This window comes from Tetrao urogallus (genome assembly GCF_951394365.1).
Source record: "Tetrao urogallus genome assembly, chromosome: Z".
Taxonomy (NCBI): domain Eukaryota; kingdom Metazoa; phylum Chordata; class Aves; order Galliformes; family Phasianidae; genus Tetrao; species Tetrao urogallus.
Genome location: NC_136816.1, coordinates 54291091 through 54303433, shown reverse-complemented (window position 1 = coordinate 54303433; position 12343 = coordinate 54291091). Strand labels below are relative to the sequence as shown.

General features: G+C 39.8%; 1 protein-coding gene across 1 annotated transcript in view; it reads right to left on the bottom strand.

Annotated features, from left to right (window-relative positions):
* Nucleotides 1-7392: 7392 nt before the first annotated feature.
* The window catches only part of LOC306956953 (interleukin-6 receptor subunit beta-like), a gene marked incomplete at both ends in the record, with an annotated part of 28064 nt that continues 23113 nt past the window's right edge, over nt 7393-12343 (bottom strand). The window contains 3 exons of the mRNA XM_079548284.1: nt 7393-7878; nt 9711-9774; nt 11982-12075. Of these exons, the coding sequence (XP_079404410.1) occupies nt 7393-7878; nt 9711-9774; nt 11982-12075 (644 nt within the window). The remainder of the gene's footprint in view (nt 7879-9710; nt 9775-11981; nt 12076-12343) is intronic.

Below are 12343 nucleotides of genomic sequence, written 5' to 3'. Positions count from 1 at the left end.
CGATTCTCTGCTACCAGAGGGCTTACAGAAGTCACGTTTTTACTGCACCGTCGTGCCTTCCGTCTGAAAGCTCACGTGCTTATGTAAACTGAGAATCGATTCGCAAACAAACCAAGGAACCGATGACTTTTTCGGCAACCTTGAAAGGCATTCTCAAATTCCCGCATCAAAACGGCACCAGCGGCCGCGTCGTCTTCGTTGCGCGGTCAGCCAACGCACCGCAGCGCACGCGCCCGCCCCGCGCCGGGAGCGGCGCTGCGTGAAGGGACGGCCGAGGGGTGGCTGCGCGCGCGGGGCCGGGCGGGGCGGCTGGGCGGGCGGAGGCGCCGCCATGATGGCGCGGGGCGGCTGCGGCTGCGGCTGCGGCTGCGGCTGCGGGTGGCTCTGGGTGGACGCCTGAACACCTAACCTGTGACCCAGCGTAACTGGAGAAACAGATTATGTGTTCAGTGTGCTATTGCTGTTTAGACGCGAGGAACCCGGACGTGCGGTGTTGGGAAGTTAGAATAACGTCTGTACCTGGGTAAATATCTAGGTATGTTTTATAGACATTGATAGTTACTTCTTCCTTAACACAGCTGTGACAGAACCTAAAGCATGTTGACATATTATATACATACGTATATTTTATGTCACATCTGTTCTTATCAACTTCAGTTGATCTGACTTAGCACAGGTTAATTGCAGTTCACTTTCTAATTCATTGCTGTGTTCCTGAAGAGCAGGCTTATAGGAAGTTGATGTTAGACCTGCAAATGGAAAGGTCACTTCCAGAACTATTACCTCAAGGAGCTGTTTCCAAGAGACATTGTTTGAAGTCAAGATTGGGTGCAGATACCTAGTTTTTAAAGAAGTAAACCTACACCTGTTTCAGTCCAGGTCTGAGCCTTCAAGTAACTGCGTGCCCCTTAGTTTCCACTGGTCCACGGCAGGCGTGTTAAATTAGCTTTCAAAAACTGCAGGCATGCAGGCACTCTCTGGAAAGGCTTAGCACTTGGCTTGACTATAGCCCTCAAAAGTCACAGCAAACACCTTCCTTTCAAGATAAAATTTAACAGGCTATGCCCTGTTATAAAGCTACATTTACTTTGTTGTTAACTTTTTTGTTAATAACGTCTCTACAGTTAATAATATATCATCTCAGCAGTTGTATGGAATGTGTAACTGTACATCTTCCTTTTGGAAGCCCTATTGGCTATCTGCAACCTGGTCTTCCCAGTAGGACAGATACAGGCATACTTCTGCAGCTTATCTCATTGTTCACTGTTTATCTAAATGGCATGGCAGTGTGAATTTTGGTCTACAGAATAAAAACTCTGTCTTGACTGTCATTTCAGAAATGTTGATCTTAAGAGAGGAAATTAGGATTATGTCAACTGTAAGAGATTTGCAGAACTATTAATAGAATAGGAGGAGAGGACTCACTGGTGTTGTTTGTTGCAGTATCAATTTTGCAGAGACTAAGCCTCACTTCTGCCGTCCTGCTGTCTTACAAGCTGAAGGTTCATAAGAAGAAAACTTTTAAAGTTCTTTGAATTTTCATCTTCCACTTCTAATATAGGCTGTGTACTTTCAGTGTTTAATGTCTGTTTTGCTACTTTTTGTTCTGCTTACTTGCAGCTTTTTTTTTTTTTTGCTCTTTCAAGTTGTGCATCTTCCTTGATTAACTGCAAAAGATATCTGGCTTGCCTAATGTCACATTTTATAGCATTGAAAAAATGTCTTTCATGACGTAGATGATCCAACTGTAGTAAAAACATACATTTTATTTTAATACGTATTTATCTGCTGAATTTCTGATCAGTTTGAGACTCCTCCTTTTTTCTTAGTATTCCGTTACTTATAAATGTTGCACCAGAAAGGGATGCTTATGTGACAGTAACCTTCCTAAGAATTGATGTTCCTATATTTCTAACTTAGAAATTCTCACAATTCAGCAAACTAAAAGGCTAATTTTTTGGTCAGACTAGAATCTGAAGTTCTGTGGGACATTGATAGTGGTAGTACAGGGGGGAATGTTTTTAAACTGAGGCAGAGGAGGTTTAAGTTAAATAAAAATTTCGTGCTGCGTGATATGGTTTAGTAGCTTGTGTTGGCAATGGTGATGAGGAGACGGTTGGACTAGATGATCTTAGAGGTCATTTCCAACCTTGTGATTCTATGATTCTATGATTAGGAGGACGTTTTTCACTCAGAGGGTGGTGCCACACTGGAACAGGTTGCCCAAGGGGGTTGTGGATGCCCCATCCCTGGAGGCATTCAAGGCCAGGCTGGATGTGGCTCTGGGCAGCCTGTCCTAGTGGTTGGTGACCCTGCACATAGCAGGGGCTGGAAACTAGATGATCATTGTGGTCCTTTTCAACCCAGGCCACTGTGTGATTCTATGATTCTACGATAAATTGATAAATTTGATATTGATAAATGCTGGCATTAACTTTGAATTTGTGGTTTTCAATTAAAAACCAAAGGCAATTCACCACTGAGAGAGCAAGTGCTATCAAGTAAATAAAGCAGTTATTCAAGCTGGTCTGAATCAAGGTAGTTATCTCTCTCAATGTTTATTTAAAACAAAGTAGTTACTTTGTGGTAGTTGAAATGGAAGTCCTTAATGGTCTGCATTGTCCTGGACTGACTCCAGTAATTCTAGTTACATCTCCAGTGTCCTGATGACTTACAAGAGAACAGAGATGCTGAGCTATCCCATGGTAGAAAAGATACTCTGAGATCTCTTTAATTGACTGGCACATTAAGCAGCTCCTGTTGTTTATCTCTTGCCATTTGAGGCCTGTTCTGGTATACTATTTATTTGAGATGACCATATCTGGTTCAAAATTATATCTGGCTGTATACATCTCATCATTTTCCAGTGATTGGAACAGATGGGCCTTCAGTGGGCCTTCATGGCCTTCGCTTATTCCTGCTACAGTACAATTTTAGTTCTAGTATGTAGGGACTACTTTTTTTTTCTAGCAACTTGCATGTGCCAGTGATGTGACAGATGGCATAGGACTGCATGTGTCTATTACTTAATCCTCTTGCCCTCCAAAAAGAGTGCCTGCGTGCAAACTGCCGGGTGGAAACAGACTTTCTTCTGTTTTTCAGATAGTGACTGGAATTTTAGGGGGAGAACATTAGCTGAATTGGCCACAAATTCTACTGAAGAAACAGACTATGAAGCTTGCATGGCAGGGAGTATTTACAGGCACTGCTCATAGCACAGCTGCAGTCTCACAAGTCAGCACTTCAAACTACACGTGTCTTGCTGCCACTTGATCTTGTCTGTGAAATTATTTTTGGAAGTCACTGTATGTCCTGAAGAATGGGAAGTGTCCAGAATGTGGCACATCCTCTGCTTTTAGTGATTACTCAGTGAAATAATCTTGGATTTCTTCTCAAGTTTTCAGAGTTGTAAAACATGAAATTACCTGATTTTTGTCAGAACATCCCAGTCCTCCAAGGTCAAAATTACTCTTCAATTTATGACCACATCTGGCTAGCTATTTTAGTCTTTCAGTGTGATGGCCCACCAAACACGTAGCTGCAGGTATCATAGCAGATACCTCCTATGAATCACTAGAAATCTTCCAGCAATCATGTATTTTAAATGAATGCAAGAATTTAACATCCACTTAACAAGAAATGGTGAATGTTGCTGTTTGCTGTGTACCTTGACTTGAACTGCTATGAGCAAAGTTTAACATTGGCAGTTACTGTTTGTTAAAGACCAAGCTTTGGGTTCTGCAATCTATTTCCATTCTAACCATGTACCAAAAATGGGCTTCAACCTGCAGCTAAGTAGTGTATCTTCTATTCTCCAGCCTACCAAGACTTCAGTATGTCCAGTAAATACCTGAAACTGTTCCACTGCAAGTTCCCTAGCCTGTAATGGCTATTCCTGCGCCCATTCTTCCTTAAGATTTTTTTATTACCACTTCAGCAAATTCCTTAATTTCCTCCTGTAAAATTTCTGCCCTTCTCTGAGAACTATCATGGTTTAACCCATCAGCAGCTCAGCACTACACAGGTGTTCACACAGTAACCTGCAGTAGGATGAGGGAGAGAATGCTAAGCAAAATAGAACTCATGGGTTGAGATAAAAACTATTTGCTAAGACAGAAAAGGAAAATGGAAATGAACATGTGATTATACCTGTTAATTATATATGTATTATTTTATTATATAAATATATATATTTATTTAGGGACATGGTTTAGTGGGCAATATTGGTGGCAGGTAGATGGTTGAACTAGGTGATCTTACAGGTCTTTTCCAACCTTAATGACTCTATGATTCTATTATATGTATATATATATGTATATGCCTCCGCAGTGCAGTCATTCACCACTTGCTAACCAGCACCCATTTCAGAGTACAACAGCCTGCCTGATATCTATGCAGTATCTCACCACCCGCTGACCAATGCCCAGCCAACCCCCAAGCAGCAACCACTCCTGGCCACCTCCCCTTGGCTTTCTGCACGATGTCACATGATATGGAATACCCTGTGCCAAACTCAGGCCCCTTTCCTCTGCCCCACCCTCTGACCCCAAGCCATCATGGCGGTGACTCTTCGCAGCAATAACCCAAGCACTGCTGTGCTTTTAATGCTGTCTCAGCCGAAACTAGGACAGGATGGGTGATGTGAATGACGGTTTCTAGAACAGCAGGTTGTTTTCAGTTTTATCAGTCAAACTGGTGCTTCTGCTGTAGAAACAAAATAGACAGCAACTGTGTAATTTGTGCTAGGGGCAAGCTATGTTCAGAAGTGACTGACGCAAACCTCAGACTCAAAGTCCTGAGTTTTATTACCTACTGTCCTACAGAGCTCAACAGTACAGTGACTAAAACACAGTTAACATAATCCAAGCAGTGCAAACTCAGTTCTTTAAGGAAGAAAAATCATTGTGCAAGAAGAAAATTAGTAAACCAAGACCCTGCAACACATCCCAAAGCTCAAAGCTCTGAGACAAGTATCTCGTAATTGGAAGGCTTTAATTAAATGATTTGTTACTTTACAATTTTTATAGCAGTAGCTGGAGTTGATTCAAGTCGATGGGCTTCTCCTGTACTTTGCCTTCACAGGACTGTTCAAGTGCAGATGCCCTTGTGCTGTAAGGTGGCTTTTAAGATTGTCAGAGTACCGACAAAGCTTTGGTTTTTAGCAAATTTATAGCATTCTGTGGTTCCTATTATTCTATTTGACAGTTAATACAGAGGGGAAAAAAAGCGCTCTGGAATATTGTGATTGCTGCAATCTGCTGTTCCAGGCTGAGTGACTTTATTTCCCATATCTGAAAAACACTGTCATGTTTTTGAGTGCTGTCTAGTTACTGCTCTGATCTACCCTCAAGTGTAAAAAAATGTGTAAAAATGTATCTCTGTGTTCATTCTATTCATACATTAAAGTATGTAAGAAAAAATTGATTTACTCTCATTAGCAGAGAAAAACAGCATATTGACTTTGCTGTTTTCAGGTGCTAATTGACTCACTACTATTAATATACTCTTTTTAGTCATTGCTGACTCAGTAATGTGCCATGACTTGGCATCCACAGATCTCTTTTTCTGTTACCTAGCTTTTGAGACACTTTAGAAATGTGAGAAAAACTGAGAAATGTGAGAACGAGAAGAACTTATGTTCAAGAATGTAAATGTCAAAGCAGTTTTGTTTTGCACATTCGTCACTCTTTTTCTGCGCATCACGAATTGCACAGCTGGCAGTAAAGCAATTATTTAGCCATAGGCCTTATCTAGGCTCTATGCATATCTTACCCACTTAAAAGGTGTCACATAGCCAGGTGGTACCCTTTGTTACATCAACGCTGTGAGAATTCACTTACCTCCAGCATTCACAATTTTTTCTTCTTTTTTGTTATTGTCTTATACTTGGATGCTGGTTTTTTTTTAAACCTTCTACTTGTGCTCAATACACAGGCCATGTTAGAGAATAGCTATTACATTCATTTCTCTGTAAATAAGAAATACTAGATCCTTGTAACCCTGCAGTATCTTATCCCATGCTATAAATCACTGTGCCTATGTGCCATCCAGGCCTGCAGTCAAGTGTTTAAGCTTTTATAATATCTAAACACTCACTAATGCTAACTCTGGTCATCTGGAGGAATTTCTGTATGCTGCCTAAAAATCCCCAAGATATATTCAAAATACATTGGCATTTATGGCCTTGAGCCCCCGTGTTTGCAATTACACTTTTCATGTAACACATCTTGACAATAAAGAGCATATAACTGCAACCAACTGAACTGAAGAGTATAACCAGCTGAAACCACTTGAACACAGTATTCTAAATAAAATGAAATATCTTGCATGTATGTTACTAGAGGCAGTATTCTGCAGGTTTTTTACATCTCTATATGCACTTGTATTTTTAGACAGCTACCCCTAATCTGAAGACACAACACTCCGTGCCTCCTAGTCCATGTCCCTTTTTGTCTGAGTAAGACTGTTTAGCAAGTATACTCTTCAAATGGTCTCCACATAGAAGAGTCTTTTCTTTTCACTTAGAGATGTCAGTGTAGGGAACATCCAGTGCTTAGAAATTGATAAACTTCTTTCTTCATGAAATAATCTTAATAAAATGCTCCACAGAATAGAGAAGACAGTAACAAACTTCTACAATAGCTGCAAACCATTAATGCCTATGGAATTTTTGGGTGAGAGAGAAGTCCCTGTAAGCAGTTCAGACTCAGTGCGTTGTGGAGATACATTATGCAGTCACATATAAATCATACAGAGGAGCTGATATATTTCAATGGCATCTTCTCAATGCAAAGCTTGGGGAATGACTAAATGAACTAGCTATTCAGCTCATTAATTTTGTTCCACAGTTTTTGTTATTGTATACAAGGTGAAATAGTATCTGCAACCTCATCACACACAAGAATATAAATGGATTTCTGTCTGTGTAGATAAACATAAGAAGAAATAGCCTTAATGCAAGTAAAACTTTGGTAATAATAACACTTGTTACCATCTTTTCTTCATCAGGATTATTCATCTAAGTTCCATAGATGGGTAAGCATCATTTTCTATTCCTAAATTCAAGGCGTCCCACTATTTTGTTCATTCAACTAACTAGAGAGCTTTGTCATGGTAGGTGTTTTTTGTAGGATTTTTACTGAAGAACATTATTGTTATATCTGAAAACCAGATCTTACACTGCTAGTACTAAGTAGCAAGCTCTTCTGATGACTAGAAATTGTTGTTTTTAGACTAGACGACTAGAAATAGTTTTCCTCAGACCAAGGGGTCTGAGGAAGGATGCCCACTGAACTAGAGCACAGTTCTCATCACAGAGTCACTGTCTTATATGCTCTTAATGCCCTCCATTCATGTACCTGAGGTTTTGAAAGTTGAATTTTTCAAGATTCCTCAGTTCAAATCGGTTTTTCCCACCGAAGTTGGTCTAGGTGGCAAAAATACTACCTGGCTTTGTTTGAGGTAGTCCTGGGGAGCAAACAAAACTTGATGTTCAGTTTGTGTTGGCTTACTACTTAGTTCCATTTCCAGGTGAGGATGAGCAGGTCTTGCAGGCAGCTTCACTGTCAGACTCATCAGAGCTTTCTGGCTGCACTCCATGCTGGTATAGTCACTCAAGAGGGGTACCGTAAAGGAAATTATTCCATCTTTTTCATTTGTAACTGTTTTTTCAGGGATTTCTTTATGTATTATATTTATGCCTATATTATTGCTAGGTTCTTCTGACTCTCTGATGTCATGCTTGCTGTCTTCTCTGCCATCTGTAAAGTGCTCTAACTTCAAAGATGCCTTTTCCTCGTGCTCTATGACATAAAGGCTGGTGGTATCATTGTCTGGCAGGGTTTGAAGCAGTGATTTTGAAATGGGTTTCCAGTTACTCTGCAAGGAAAGACAAGAAGAAATTGTAACATTGGTATAATACCTTGGCAAAGTGAAATTGTCAATATATTGAAATACATGCCAAAAGAACAAAGTTAAGAGGTAACTTCCATGACATGCACTTCCATTATTCCATTTATTATGATCAGCAGCCCTAACTCTTTACTAACTAATCTAAAATAAATTATATACAAGAATTGATTTTTTTAATGTATGAACAGTATGCATTGGTTGTAATCTTTCCAGCTCCCAGGACCAGCGTGATCTGACAAAGCATGACAAGGATCTGTTCCTACCTATCGTATCCTGAATAGTCACAACACCAAAGCATGGCTTGTGCCAGCCCTTGCACACAGACATTAATCTTGTTTAGTCCAGCTGTAGGCTCACAACCTTAAATTGTGACAGAAGCCCCATAGCATCTACTCCTCATCAGCCACAGCACTGAACCATGCCCTCATCATATCTCTAGTCTGACTAATGTGTAGGGAGATTGCAGCTCCTACGGGAAAGCAAACGTCTTGATTGCTATTAAATAAGAAAAGCAAAGGGCAGATTTCAGGCTTTTTTGTTATACAAAAGAAGAAAAAAAAACTTATCTTCATCTAACCTCTTGATTATGAATAGCCTGTCAGTATCTTCATTACTGTCATTGCTAGTTATTTTGCTCTATTGTCTTAGATTTTGACAGTGCTGGGCTGTAGATACTATCTTGAAGCTTCTCTTCTGATCTTTAATTGTACACTTGCCTCTTCCTATGTGAATATGTCATTTTAAGCTCTCCAAACTCTGACTTCAGCTTAGCTTGACAATGACATGCTCTCATCAGCTTAAATCTTAGAAACAAAGAAGTGACATATTTGTATCTCTATCCATCAGGATACATCAAGAAATATGTATTTCACTTGATTTAGGCTTATTTAGGCTAACATTCCCTTGTCCTAAATAGACACAAGTCTGCTTTGCAATAGCTTATAATGTTGGCCTGAGAAACTAGATCTGCAAGTGCCAAACTAAGTTTAGGTCTGCCAGGAAAATCAAAATTATTTTAAAAGGAAACAGCACAAATTCCTATTCCAAAAACATAATGGTTAGCAGTCTGAGACTTGGGAGGTAAACTGAGTTGTACTAGAGGAAGGACTTTATCAGGTACCAGCAAAAGAGGAGCAGAATCCCATATTCTAGCTATTTTCCAGGCACTTTGTTAGTCCTGAAATTCGAATAGCCTTACCAGAACATACAGGAATTCTGTGGGTAGGGAAGATTTGAAGGTGCTCTTGAACTATGTTGCCTCTTGACTAGTAGATGCCTCCTCAGATAGCTACCAGCTGACAAGCTAAAGCCCCAGAATTTCTGCAGAAGGATGCAGGGACGGGGAGGTGAAGACTGGGCTTCAGAAAACACTGTATACATTACCTCTTGTGAATTCCACTTTTGTGGAATTGGACCACAATGTGTTACTTTGTATAACTTGTATTTAGTAATCTGTTCCAGTTGTTGAAAAGGGACTAGGTATAACTGAACTTGTCCCTCTCAACAACTCCACCCATTCAACATTTTCTTGTTCTTTTAACAACAGTTCATTTAAGTGTGATCGAAAGTGTTTTCAAAGGGAGTCTGAGGACCTTTATTAAGCCAAAAGATGTATACAGCCTCTGCCTAAACAACAACCTTCCCATTTGTGTATTTCTGATACAACCCTAGCTTCCCAACTGTTGGAATGAGACTTATGTTAGGATGAAGTGTGAAAACAGTAATAGCTAGTGATAGCGATTAATAAGCAGGTAAGACTTTTCTAGACATTGTTTTCACACCGTTGGAATTGTACTTGCCATATCTTGGATTGCACTGCTCTTTCTTGGATTTGGTACACTGGACCAGCATGATATTTTCAACCTGTAAACAAATATCTTAAGTTTATTGACAGGTTAAATAAATGGCATTTCCTGTGCATTTAAATTAACTGCTGTATCTACATCTTATTGGTATTTTCATGACCATCAAAACAAGATGCCCTAAGTGACTGTTAAGCATGATGGCAATTAAAAACTCCAGGCCAAACTTGTTAGATTATGTTGAGATGGTGAGTTAGTATCTTTGTTTAAGGACAAATTAATTGTGACACAAGCTGGCAATGTTGTGTCTTCCTGTAGTTTTATCATCACATATTCCTAATTCATTATCATTTCCACAAAAATCTCTATATTCTTTGAGGACTTGTAGGATGACTTTTGTTTTAGAGAGTATTGTCTCCTTTCTACATAGTTTAGTTTTCCTTAAGGAAAAAAAAAAAAAAAGAAAGCTACATTTTTCTTTACAATCACGCATCTGGTCTGGAGAAAGCTCTCCCTAGGATCTGCAATCTGCAATGGAATGTGGAGAGCAACGTGGGTTCTATTCTTTTCTCACAGTATGAGTTCAGCCCTTTCTGTAAAGAATTATAGTATCTCACCATTTCATCTGACACAAACATACCATCACTAGTTTGTTTCTGCCATAGCTGTAGTGTAAGTGATAATTTACTCTAAAATGCTGCAAAATCAAAAGCCACTGTTTGTTTCAAAGCTTGATCCTCCCAGAGGGAAGTAGAGCATGGCTCAGAATGATGCCATACTCATCAGTTTCGGGTGGCTGTTTGTCCTCAGCCCTCTCACAGACTTTTCTTTCCAGCTCCTTTCTTGTTCCTAGGGCTCAAAACCACAAAACTGACAGCTGGTCTCTAAGCAGTCTGGTTGTTACCTTCACGGGTACATGCAGGCCTTGGAGCCTGCTCCCTGCACCACTTCTGACAGCTCTGGGGAGAAGAAGCTGCCTTTCATCCCCTGTGAATGGCACAAAGCAAGGGCTGCATGTGAAGGAGCATCTCTAGAAAGCAGGGACATTGAGCAGCTCTGGCAGTGCTGGGCCAAGGCCCCACTTTCTCCCTCACTAGTGATCAGGATGAGGTAAGGGTCTTTCTCCTCCTTCTTCCTTTCCAAGAGGACAGGCCACGATGGTGGCACACCATCTCTCCTGTCACCCCAGGTCACTGTAGAACATCCCTCAGCACTTTCCCTCTGAGCTTCTCCCTGCCAGCAGCTGCTGTCAGAGCTGTACTGTGGGAGCTCTGGGCAGTGACTCATATCTACATGAAAAATGTCAGCACATTTATGAGAAACAGCATGAGGTTATCTAGGCCATCACCTTGCCTCAGCACTGACTTCAGTGTTGTCTGGTCTTAAAGTCAAATCTAGACTTCATTAGATGTCAAGTACTTCGTTAAGGTAAAGCCTAAGGCTGTAGTTTATCTGATCTCCTCACTGACCGTGTAAAGATAGATTTTGTCACTGGTTAGTCCCTTTCTAAAGGCTTCATATTCATCATCTGGAGCTGGTGCTTTCTAAAGGGAGAATTAGGGTAGGTGGCATCCTAGGTCATCGTAATAGTGATCAGAATGGTTGTATGCTACTAAGTTTATGAGAAAAGTATCAGAATCAATTTGCAAGCCATTTTCTTTCAGTGTTAGTATACGGCCCTCACTGCACCTCAGATTAATTTGAGGGGAAGACCACTTCCCTCATCCATATCTTGCAGGCACCCTTGTTATTCTCTCTTCTTCCTACTCATCCATTTCTTCTCATTATTTTCACATGTGAGTAATTTGTACAGTAAAATCTAATCTAAATGTGCTTAGAGGAAAATGCTTTGATTGCAGCATTTGTACGTGTACTGGTGGAATTTCCTCCTGCATTTCCATAGGAAAGACATGACCATCAGTTGAGAATGAAAGAATAAACTTATTAAATACACCATTGTTTTCTTATCTGTAGCCCATTTTCTACTGGGATAAATGATCCTAGTTCTTACCAAGGGTATGTGAGACTGGAAGTAATCAGTTAGTTAACTCTATCAAAAGCAAAATGCTATAGGTTTTTGACAAAGTATTTAAATAAGCTTTTTACTGGTTTGTAAATTCACTGTGTAAATGTATGGGGTGAGCTTTTTTCCTTGTACTTTTAAATTGATTTGCTTTTGATGACCAAAAAAAGGCACAGTGCTATGAAAATCAGAGTTAAATAAAAGGGAGTTATTGTTAATAGCATTAGTCAGTATTCACTTCTTACCTCTTAAGCATCAGAATACATGTCATAGGTGCAAAAACCAGAGCAAACATGCTGAAACAAAGGCCAGTCATTAAACCTTCAAATTCTCCTTTTTCTGATGGGAAGCAACAAAAAGACTGACTCAGACTTGTGCTATTAAGTATACAGAGACGCTTTGATATACTTTAAACATGAGTCAGACTTAACTCATATTCTGGGATTTCTGTTCTGTCCAATTGATAATGTGTTGAAATGACTTGAGAGTCCATATTCTAACTAACCACATGTGAATACAATATATAATTATAAATATTATACATATAATTGAAATATATATATATACATATATATAATATATAATACAATGCCTTAGCCTGTTGAGA